General features: G+C 44.3%; 1 protein-coding gene across 2 annotated transcripts in view; it reads right to left on the bottom strand.

Moving 5' to 3' along the window:
- The window catches only part of SLC28A3 (solute carrier family 28 member 3), a 50,784-nt gene that overhangs the window by 9,417 nt on the left and 29,004 nt on the right, over positions 1-12,363 (bottom strand). The window contains exons 7-11 of one of the 2 annotated variants that reach the window (XM_081930581.1): positions 11,182-11,295; positions 6,191-6,268; positions 3,627-3,707; positions 2,062-2,142; positions 481-606 (exon numbers count right to left, since the gene is read on the bottom strand). In XM_081930581.1, coding sequence (XP_081786707.1) covers positions 481-606; positions 2,062-2,142; positions 3,627-3,707; positions 6,191-6,268; positions 11,182-11,295 — 480 coding nt within the window. The remainder of the gene's footprint in view (positions 1-480; positions 607-2,061; positions 2,143-3,626; positions 3,708-6,190; positions 6,269-11,181; positions 11,296-12,363) is intronic. The other variant, XM_081930582.1, reaches the window with a different exon arrangement.

Here is a 12,363-nt window from a genome sequence, read left to right on the forward strand (position 1 = left end):
CTCCTGACACCACAGAGGCCGGTGCAGCCTTCCACCAGCTGTGGGAGGGCCTGACAGCTCGACAGGCTGCGGAATATTGAGGGGTGCCAACCCTCTCTTTGAAAATTGGGCTCAGCTTCTTGCCCTCCCTAGATGGCACCCCTGCTGACAAAATAAATAGGTCAAAAGGTATGAGTGATATCTTTTAAAAAAGATTCATGGCTTGCCTGAATCAAGATATATGCATGTCTAGCTGCAAACACTAACTGGTTTAAATGTAATCAGGATAGTCACATTGGTTTGCAGCAGGAAAACTGCCTACTCTGAAGCAAGGCCTACCGAGTTCAATGGAACCTTCTCCCAGGAAAGTGCTGTTAATGAAAGATTTGTCTTCTAGGAATCTGCGTGGTTAGGGAGAACTAATTCCCTTTCACGCTCTTTGTTACTAGTCAAGTGGGGATGGAAAACAGTAATTAAGAGCTAGCATGTTTCTATACTTACGCCAAATGAAATATATGCTCCTAAGACACTTCCAGCAATGGTGGCGAATCCTGCCGTCATGACAGCATGGAGTTCAGACCTGGTGATATAGGGCAAATAAGGCTTCACCAAGAGGGGAGATTCTGTCTGGTGGAAAAGAAGCAAAAAAGCAAGCCAGCACGTATTAGATGTTGCCTCATATTGCTATATTTTATCCATAGTATGAAATTGAGTACATTTAAAACCATCTCCTTTTTCTTTCTGTAAGCTAGAAATATTGGGATAGGCGCAGTTTCCAAAGTGGTAGCCATACCAGTCTATTTCAGCAAAAACAGCAAGTCTTAAAGGCAATAGCAAAAGACCTTCAAGACTGACAAATGTCATTACGGCATAAGCTTTTGTGGACTAGAGACCCCTTCATCAAATGCACTTAGGGGGATCTGCAGGAGTGTAAGAGGGTGAAAGTGTATAGGTTGGTGTTAAGGGGCAATGGAATGCAAAAAAAAGTCAGTGACAATTCAATTGGAGCTTTGCTGTTGTTGTTTAGTTGTTTAGTCATGTCCAACTCTTCGTGACCCCATGGACCAGAGCATGCCAGGCACTTCTGTCTTCCACTGCCTCCCGCAGTTTGGTTAAACTCATGCTGGTAGCTTCGAGAACACTATCCAACCATCTCGTCGTCCCCTTCTCCTTGTGCCCTCCATCTTTCCCAACATCAGGGTCTGTTCCAGGGAGTCTTCTCTTCTCATGAGGTGGCCAAAGTATTGGAACCTCAGCTTCACCATCTGTCCTTCCAGTGAGCACTCAGGGCTGATTTCCTTAAGAATGGATAGGTTTGATCTTCTTGCAGTCCATGGGACTCTCAAGAGTCTCCTCCAGCACCATAATTCAAAAGCATCAATTCTTTGGCAATCAGCGTTCTTAATGGTCCAGCTCTCACTTCCATACATCACTACTGGGAAAACCTTAGCTTTTACTATACAGACCTTTGTCGGCAAGGTGATGTCTCAAAAGTAGGCAAATGATCATTTTGCTTTCATTTGTGCTCTAACGGAATGATCACAGTCAATCTATTTGGCCAGTTGAAGATGTGAATATATTACACAATATAACATAATAGCTAGCTAAAACTATGGGATTAACTTGTCACACCATCTATACATCTAGATCTAGACTCTGGCCATTTGTTTCTGTCCCTTTTGTTTCGCGTGCACAAGTGCCTGTGATGCTCTTCAATTGCTTTTTATGGAAGCAGACTTTCCTGCACCCAAGTTTTCCAAACTGATGTAAATCAGTACCACATAAGACTGATTACCTGCTGCATGGAAGGTAAAAAATATGTATTGGGAAGCACCAGTGAAGTGGTGGCTAAAATCTGCCCCCAGGGTTCCAAGGTTTTGCCTGTTCTCCAATGTCTTTGCCAATTGCAGACTGTTAAATTCAAGCAGTTCTTAATGGGGATCACTAAGAACAAAGGATACTGCTATTCATGACTATGGTGGACATACTTTGCTGGACCATAAAGGGGTAAAGTTTTTCATCTGCCTTGCCCCACTCCCTGCCCTAAAGCTATTAGTTTGTTTTTCCTGTTACACAGCTTACCTGTCCCACAAATATGTTGCCAGCTGCAACCAGAGATTCAACTGGACTCGTCCCGAGGGTTATTTGCATTACCCATCCAACCTAAGAAAAGAAAGATGCAACGCGGAAAAATAATTTCCTGGAGTTCTCAAGCTAATCCACATTTGTGAAATTCTAGAAGCGTCTTCGCCATGTCTAGAGGATGGTTACACATCTTTCCCAAAGTAACTATTTTCCAGTGTCAAACAAGGTGAGGTCCTTTTGTCATTCCATGTAAACATAATTTTACTGCAGCGCAAGAAATCACAGTGCATGGGGCAGAAATGCAGACAGTTGCCAGGGAGATCCAGCCAAAGTAATCTAAGCAGTACTTTGGAAATTGTCAAGTTGTAGTGTGCTGTTGCAGCAAATCTAGAAATAAGGCTGAAATCCCAAGGTGTGGTAGGGAAATGAAAGTGGTTTAACTACCTTATCCAGTAACAACCTGGACTCCTTTCAGCAGGACATGGGGAGGGCAAGGGCTATGGAAGTTTGTGGCAGTGGAGAGGGGGGCATCTGACAATGGATCTCCCTTTCCAAGCCAAGAGCTTTCTCTCTGCTCTTGGAGAAGAATACCTGATGGCCCCTAGAATCTTCTCCCAGCGACCATAGGTTTGAAAAATAAATCTGCGTAATGTCACAGGGCCACATAAGGCACATTACGAAATTCAGATAATACAGCTTGGATAATGTGTCTTACAACTTATGAATATAGTAAGAGATTCTCTAGGGTACCTACATCTGCTAATCTCCCCAGAAACAACAGGCTAGGAATTCTACCCCAACTTTACAGACTTAAAGCTAACCTATCACAGTTATGCCTGATCCTTTTTTCCTCAAGCTATGCAAGACGTTAGTGCTTGAAAGTAAAGTTTGCACTATCCTGTTCCCATATTTGATGGGTGGGCCCAGCCAGGCAGGTGTTTACCATTACAGGTTGAAAGCTGTACAATTTGGGTTGGTCGGATTTCAGAGAAGAGAAGACAAAGAAATTTGAATGGGGAGCTCACTAGTGAGTGGGAAAAATATGGAGTAAATTAAAAAATAAATGGAAGTGTTAGGAATATAGGAAGCTTCTTTATACTGAATCACAATGTTGGTCAATCTAGGTCAGTATTGTCTACACCAGGGTTTCCAAAACTTGGGTTTTTGGACTACAACTCCCACCAGCAAGGAGGACCAGTGGTCAGGGATGATGGGAATTGTAGTCCAAAACAGCTGGAGACCCAAGTTTGGAAAACCTGGTCTGCACTGACTGACAAAGGATTTTGGGTAGGAGTATCTCCAAGCCCTACCTGGATAGGCTCTGCTGCTACTGTGGACAAGGAGTGGGAGATCCTTTCTATGGGCAACAATTCATATCACTCAGGTGAGGGCCTGGATTTGTTGGATAGTGGAGGTGAAAAGTATTAAGTTGTTCCAAAGCCACAGAATCAGACTCTGTTGGCACAGAGTGGGGCCCTCTTTGTGTGAGAGACAGAGTGGAAGAGAGGGGTATTCTACAATTCACCAAAAGTATTAGAGAAAGTACCTGGGGGCTTTGTTACCTTTTTAATAAGCCACTGCATGAATCCAAGGTGGTAAAGCATAGACATCACCATGCTGAAGAAAATGACAATAGGCAGCACCTAATTAGGAGAGAAAAATCAAACAATGGTCAAGGACTTTCTTTTTTCTAAACTCCCAAAGAGAAACTCTAGGTAGACACTTCTGAAATCAGAGGATATACCTATGCTACAGCCTTCAGACAAGCCGAAGACCACAAAAGTCCATCAAGAACAAACATAAATACAGACCAGAAAATATTTACTGGCTGCAAAAACTTAGAAGCTTGGGTGGGGAAAAATATGTAGAAAGATGTGCCTGGAAAGGGCATTCCACAGTCTGGGTGCCACAACAGAGGAAGCCCTGTCCCCGATATTCACTCGCCTCATTTCTGAAAGGGAAGCCCTTGCAACAAGGCTTCTGCGTATTATTTTAAAACACAGGCAAGTTCAGACAGCTGAAGATGTGGTCCTTGAGATAACCTGGGCCTAGACCATATGGGACTTCAAAGTCAAAATCAGTACCTTGAATTGTGCAAGCAGCCAATGAAACTCTTTACTACAGGCAAGATACAGTCAGTTCTATAGGAACCAGCCAATCATCCGGTACCATATTTTGTACCATTTGAAATTTCAGCATTCTCTCCAGGGGCAGACCCATATGCAGCACAATGCAGCAGCCTAACTGGAAGTTGCCCAAGCATTTTGGGTGATTGTGGCAAAAGGATCATGCTTTTTTTGTTGTGTTGTGTTCTTTAAGGAACCAAGGTCCACAGCTGGTGCCCAAAGCGAAAGCCACATTAGGTTGCAAATATATCTGCATACTAGTAAAGGGGTGAGAGAATGAATACCGAATGGGGCATCGAAAGGGGATAGAATGGCAGATGCATCCAATATGATGGTTTAATGGTTGAAGACGTTCCCTGGCACAAATTTGCTAGATGTATATGCAGGCTGGGATTATCAGGTCTTGGCCCATTTTGTCTCGCTGACAATAATCACATCAAGGACACTTGAGCAGCACCTCTCCATCTAATATTTTTGCCTTTTAATAAGCCACATAAACAATGCTCGGTTCCTTTGTCATTCAGGGCCAGCTGCTCTCAATAATGCCTTTGATTAGTGCACCAAAGCACTAGGGCTGCGCAAGGGTGCGCAGGAACACCGAGTGCCTTGAAAATAAAAATCTGGCTGATACATTCCATGCATATTACCGGGACAGAGTCAAAAGCAACTTGGTTGAAAATAAGGTGGAGAAATGTGTTTGTGGCCATCAAATAACTGAGTAAACTCCATTCCCCTTAAATCACATATGGAACATGCATTTGAAAAAAACAGACAAACAGGAATCCATCCCTTTGGAAAGAATCCTAAACGAAATCCCAGGTGGCAAACTGGGGGAATGAATTACATTTAAAGGGGCAGCTCTCAAAAGCAGCAGATTTCAATACATTTGCCAGCCGATGAAAAGAGGGAGTAATCACAAACAGAAATAATGAACAGGGGCTGGGGGATGAGTGGGGGACTGGGAACACTTCATTTTCAAAATGAAGAATTCTTGAGAAAAGTTCCAGAAGGGTTGTAAACAATACAGATGAGGTGGACATAAGTTTCTTCCAGAAGGCCAATTCTTCAGCCTGACCTGTCTCCTCAATCCAATGGAGAAAGAGAGAATAAGAGAGAATAAGACCTTGTTGCCTGCTCTCATCTGCTCAAGTACCAAAGAAATGGAAAAAGATTGGTTGCTGGGCAACATCCCCTTCCAAAGAGGTCAAGTATTGCTGGGCTCATTCCTGAGTCTAAGGCAGGAGTGGGGAGCTTGGAGAGAGATTTTATTGATTCCTTTTGTGAATTAGAGGGCACACTTAGGGTGAAGATTACCTTTTTTTCTTTTTCTTTTTAAAGCAGCCTCTTGAGAATCACCCAATAGTTTCAGATTCCTCTTTTGAAACTTATCATTAAGAAAATTGTACCATTAATTAAGGAAATCAAAAGAATGTGTGATAGGGTTATATAAGGGTTATGTAAGCAAAAGTCTAGATTTATGCTGGAGGCTGTGCTGTTGCAGATCATTAACAAAGTTTGCTCCTCTCAGAAAGGATAATCATATAATTGTATAGTTGGGACAGACCCTGGGTGTTTTTTAGTCCAACTCAATGCAATGCAGGAATCTCAACTAAAGCACCAGTGCCAAATCCCGTTCCCATGGCTGTGGTTTCACCAGTTAGTAGGAAGAGAGAGTGGGAATCTCATTCATGCATTCATGTGTGTCATTAATTAGATTAAGTACAGAAATATATCTTGTGGGAAGCTGGACCTCTTTCCTCCAAACCCAACACTCTGATCAGTGTATCAAACAATTTCAGCAGAATAGAATTGCCACCATTCCATTCCCCAGCAGAGGACCTGCTTGAAGGGAATGACTGGCTAAGCCCTGAACAGCAATACAGTACTAAAATGAGAAACACACTGCAGCCTTTTGTTGCAGATACTACTTGTACATTTTCCAATTTACATGAGTTTGTGCAGTTGACACTATACCAGAAACATAAAGAATAACTATTTACCTTGAAGGCAAAGAAGTGGTCAGTGTATTTATCACCAAAGACAAACTTAGAGCCAGCATCTGTGTATTCCAAGAAAGTCTTAAAAGAAAAAGAAGAAAAACTGTTAAAAACAAAGCAAAACACTGGCAAAAAATCTTTCCTAGACAACAATGTGCTACAGACGATCGACACACTAAGTGTGAAAATTTGTCAGCATTTTAGTGCAAAATTCTTCCACTATACATGTGTCAGGGAACTGCCATCAGTGCCGGAGGGAGAGAGCAAAAGCCAGAGGGATTCCAGAGAGCGTCCAGGGATCGGGAGAAGCAGCCCATCTTCTGGGGAAGAGAATCAGCGTAGCACCAGTGGAGAAGGGGGGCAGGTGGGGGAAGTGGCAAGGCGATCCCATGACTCCTTGCCGGGGACGAGCGGGGAGAGTAGGGGTCCTCCGCTGCCCACGCCCTCCTTGCGCAGAAGGCTTCCACGCAGAGAGAGTAGGAGGAGACTAGGCGTCAAAGAGCTTCTTTGCTGGAAGAAGTTTAAGAAACGCCCACTGACGTTTCACTGACCCAGCCAGGTGTTTGCACCCAGCCGGGGAGATAAGCACCGGCTTACGCACGAGCAACCCCTAGAACCATTACAACATGTTATATGTAATTTCCCCTACTATATAGATTTTTGCAAACTGGTATTATTATTATTATACCCCGCCCATCTGGGCAGCTTCCAGAACATATAAAAACATAATAAAATGTCAAACATTAAAAACTTCCCAATACAGGGCTGCCTTCAGATGTCCTGCAAAATTGTGTAGTTCTTTATCTCCTTGACATGTGATGGGAGGGTGTTCCACAGGGTGGGCAGCACTACCGAGAAGGCCCTCTGCCTGGTTCCCTGTAACCTCACATCTCACAGTAAGAGAACCGCCAGAAGGCCCTCGGAGCTGGACCTTAGTGCTGAATGATGCAGGTGGAGATGCTCCTTCAGGTATACTGGACTGAGGCCATTTAGGGCTTTAAAGGTCAGCACCAACAATTTGAATTGTGATCAGAAACGTACTGGGAGCCAGTGAAGATTGTTTAGGACCGGTGTTATATGGTCCTAGTGGCCATGCCCAGTGACCAGTCTAGCTGCTGCATTCCCCTGATATTGTGCAGTTTTGCATGTTACTTTCACACTTTGCCGTAGTATATGCATTAGTGTACACATCACTTGGGGGGAGAAATGCATTGCAAAAAATGGATAAGTGTGTATTTTGAGGAATTTTGAAGGTGTGTTTCAATTCACATATTATTTTGGAAAATGTGAATTGGTAATTTTGCTCTGAGATGTGAACTGCCCCCGTCCATCCCTAGTCCCATCTGGTCTGCCTCAGTAGGTGGATCTGTTGAGAATAATACAGGGGGACTACCTAGTGGAGCCAGAGATGTTGCCAGAGATTATACATGTGGGTGAATTGATGACTGGCTAAGGATGCAATCATAGACTTATTGTGGGCCTATCCATACTTGCGTTTGTCTTGTGATTTCCAATCACAAGTCTGAGAGGTGGGTTGTTGTTTTTCTCCCACCCATTTCCCTGGAAAACCCACTATTTACTGCTTAATCAGAAGAAATATTGATCCACAGAAAGCCAGATTGGCATTTGTTTCGATTTAGCAGTAAAGAATGAGTTTTCCTGGGGAAAGTGGCAGGACGAAACAAACAAAAAACAGCTTCTTGGGCTCATGGCTTTAAATCACAGGACAAACAGGGTATGGATGGGACCTTACCTGGGAGTAAATCCTATTGAGCGCAATGAGGCTTTCTAAACCTGCAGGCAGAATCCTAATCCTGCTCCTGCCCTGCACCCCTGCACATGCACAGGCAGTTGGAAATGATGCTCAAGTCTCTTATAAACCATTTCCATCATATCAGAATACAAAGAGAAGTGGCCATCGTCATTCTTATTTTGTGTTAAGTTGGCCTGAGCTTTTCCTGATCCAAACAACAGTGCTTTAAATGTATAGTCATTGTGCAGCCTCAGTGTTTGGACCTGGGTCTTCCAGAGAGTTGCTGTAAGTTCAGGTGTGTTTGCAGTGCTTTCCACTCCCTTCCCACAAAAGCAGCTGCTAGTATAAAAGGTAGAGGACTGATGGTTTTAAACTGATGGAAACATTGTGAAGCCGCCAGTTAAATGTCAGTGTGGTTAGCTTACTGCTTTTAGAAATGTAACAGAATGTACTTGTTCTGAACAGCAAATGGAAAATGTTCAAGAGTTGTAGAGCTGCATTGTTATAGGTCTAGTAGTTTGAAATAAATGAACATCATTCACCATAAACAACTCCTTCAGGTACTGTATCTATTTACACAGGTTCATGTCCAGTACATTTCCTTGTTTCCTAAAAATAATCTGTTCTGCACTTCCTGCACTTACTTCTTTACCTGACTTTTTTCCTGGCACAAGAGAAAATATTTCTGTAAGTTTAGTTTATCCAAATAGTTACAGGTGTGAATCCAGACCAGTGAATCTGTTGGACTCAAGCTCCCATCACCCCCAGTCATTGGTCATGCAGGCTGGGCAGCAAGGTCAATGGTTGCGGATGATGGGAGTTGTAGTCCAACATACAGTGGTACCTCAGGTTACAGATGCTTCAGGTTACAGACGCTTCAGGTTACAGACTCCGCTAACCCAAAAATAGTACCTCGGGTTAATAATAATAATAATAAATTTTTATTTATACCCGGGCTCGGGGCGGCTAACAACATATTTAAAACACTTAATTGATGCTACAAAAAACCAGCATAAAATACGGTATAAAACATGAATAACAATAAAATCAAAAATCAAAAATCAATTTAGGGGGGAAATCCATCCAATAAACATTAGATGATCACCAGGACTAGCTGGCTAAATTAGTCATATTTGGGCCACCGAGGAGACCAGGGGAGAATTAGCTGTGGGATCCTAGAGCGGGTAATCTTTATAAAAAGAACTTTGCTTCAGGATGAGACCAGAATTTGTGCGGCGGCAGTGGGAAGTCCCATTAGCTAAAGTGGTACCTCAGGTTAAGAACAGTTTCAGGTTAAGAACGGACCTCCGGAACGAATTAAGTTCTTAACCTGAGGTACCACTGTAATTGGAGGGCCAAAGGTTCCTCACTCCTAGTGTAGACCTTTGCACTAATGCTTCAATTTTAACTGGTTAATCTTAGCAGAGGCATCCCTCCATTTCCCACACAGAAGGCCTTTTCTAAAATGGAACCTGCTTTGGCAATGACTCATTGAGCCCAACATCCTGTTCTGACAGTGGCCACCCAGATGCCACTGAAGCAGGACTCAAGCGCAAGTGTGCTCTGTCCTCCTGTGGTTTCCAGCAACTGATATTCAGAAGCATTGCTGCCTCTGACTGTGGAGGAAGGACAATCGCCATCAGAGCAAGAAACTGACAATATTATCCTCCATGAAAGGAAGATACAGGTGCCCTGGTGGAAAAGTGGACAGTCTCATCTTGGCCGGGAGTCACACACATGGATCAGGCCGTATCAAAAGTAATCGCTCTATGCTCAAAGTAATCTACTTTGCTGCTTGCCTTCAGAAAACCCCTCCACTGTCCCACTTTAAGCGGGACATTACAGAAGACATCCTGGCTTCGGATTGGATCCCAGGGTATCCTGTTTTGGCTCCCATGAGAGTATGCCCCCAAAAGACACACCTTTTTTGAGCTTGCACATGTCACCTGGCTCCTTGCGCGGCAGTGTGACATCTGGTGGTGAACTCCCACCGCAGTGCCACTGCTTGTTCTAAGCTTACTTCTGGGTTCCCTCAGTCAACCTCTGCTGACGTTGGGGTTGCCCCACTGAGCTAGTGAGTGTTGTTGGGATGTGTCCAGGGAACGGGGGCAAGTTGCAGGCCCCCAGCTGGCTCCAGCCCACCGGCCAGCAGCCGGGCAAACTCTGGTCTCCCTTGGAACAGCATCAATCAGCGACTGATAGCTTCAGAAACTTGAGCACGCTCTAATCAGCAGTGTGAATAACTCTTCATAATGGAAGTGGCGGACAGAGGCATATGTAAAGCGTATTTACAAGCATTTTATTCAGCATAAAGGTAAAGGTACCCCTGCCCGTACATGTCTGACTCTAGGGTTGCGCGCTCATCTCGCTCTAGAGGCCGTGAGCCAGCGCTGTCTGAAGACACTTCCGGGTCACGTGGCCAGCGTGATGAAGCTGCAGCTGGCGAGCCAGCACCAGCGCCACACACGGAAACGCCGTTTACCTTCCCGCTATAAAGCGGTACCTATCTACTTGCACTTAAGGGTGCTTTTGAACTGCTAGGTGGGCAGGAGCTGGGACCGAATGGCGGGAGCTCACCCTGCCGCGGGGATTCGAACCGCCGACCTTACGATCAGCAAGTCCTAGGCACTGAGGTTTTACCCACAGCGCCACCTGCGTCCCTTTATTCAGCATAGTTCAGGACAAAGAATACATGTCTGCTCTCTTTCGTGTCCAAGAGCAGGAAGCACAAAAACAAAAGCTATCCACAACGAAAGTTCCCAGCAGGCTGTGCTGGACTGTAAACAGGCATGTGACACACAACAGTCTTGCCTGTTCCTTTTAAGGTGGAAAGGAACATCAATATCCTAACAAGATTATCTCTCCCCCCCCCACCACCCGTCTTCTTATCCACCATGGGATGGATCTCTTAGATCTAGGTCTCTCTCTTTCTCTGTCCCCCTTTAACGTGACCAGCAGCAGTCACTCTATCACCCAAAAGTCACAGCCCCAAAAGACGTGTGTTTGGGGGGTGGGGAGTGTTCTCATGTGAGCCATGTGACTTGCATAGCCCCAAAAGATGCACATCCTGATTTTCCTCTGCAGCATGTTGGAGAGTATGCTTCAGCCCCCAGGATGTGACAGATAAACCTACTTTGGGATAGCTCCTCATGGAGCCACTCACATGGGCTCTCTTTCCCCTCCCGCAGCCACCCACGCAGCTCTTCTTGCTGATGCATATAGGTAAAATAAAATGGCTTACCTGCACTTGACCCCCAAGCCAGTTGAATGCATCGAATCCTACTTTTGTCCTCAAAGTTATTAGTCCAAGAATAAACTGTAATCCTATCCCCCAAATTACTGGTCTCCAGACAACCTAGCCATGCATCAAAACAAAGAAAGCAAAAAGAATGATAGGCACTCGATTTAGAATGCAAATTTGACCAATCTAATAGCAGTCTCAGGTGCTGAGCATGAACAAGGTTACAGTCCAAACAGGGCCACTAACAAATATGAAAGCAAAATGCACAGATATAGGGAAACTCCATGATTTGCAGAAGTACCCAAATGTTTTAAAACTAAGGGGACCAGAAGAAAACACCTTCCTAAAACAGTTATTTGAGGATTGAGCATGCTCAATAGCAATGCTGACTGACAATTGGAAAAGGAAAATTAAGGGAGGGGAGTAGAATGCACTTCTTGAACTCCTAACACCTTGCCATATATATCTTATATATTACGGCTTAAAATTTCTTGTATAAGGGAAAAAACCTGTTAAAGGCACATGTGTGTATTCGTGTTTTGTGGTTCTAATACTTGACCATTTGGAAGAATTTAACAGTCTAAGCTTCCAGAACATACTTATTTTAGAATATGAAGTATCCCACTATGAAGAGTTCTATCCTCTGCTTTGCAGTTTTCTCCCAGATTGTAAATCTCGACTATTTTAAAGCTAAGTGGGGTCAGGTTTGGATTTCATTGTAACAGAACTGGCCCATTAGGGGCAATAAGACTCATGGCAAAACACAAGATGACTGGCTTATTATCAATTGGTGTTTTTAGGAATACTATGTGGAGGATTATGGGTTACAATCAAGACATTAATTGTTCCAGGAAAGTGGTTTAACTATCAGAATTTGTATCTGTATGCAGTTCCTTTTCTATGTTTCTTATTTCCTCATATACAAAGAGACTTAAAAATCTTAGGCTCGCTGACTTCCGGTTCCGGTCGCGGCAGCGAGGAAGCGCGGAAAACCCCAGCTCGGGTTTTTTCGATCACCACGGAGGCTTGGGGTTTCGTAAGGGCTCTACGTACCCCAAAAACCCCAAGGGGGAGACCCTGGGGGGATAGGTCGCCTGGCAGCGCGGGGAGCGGGACCGCCGACTTTTCGGGCTTTTCGTCAGAGAGGTCACGAGAGTGGCGGATCTGCGAGCGCAAGCAGGG

This window comes from Podarcis melisellensis (assembly GCF_964234715.1).
Source record: "Podarcis melisellensis genome assembly, chromosome: 11".
Lineage (NCBI taxonomy): Eukaryota > Metazoa > Chordata > Lepidosauria > Squamata > Lacertidae > Podarcis > Podarcis melisellensis.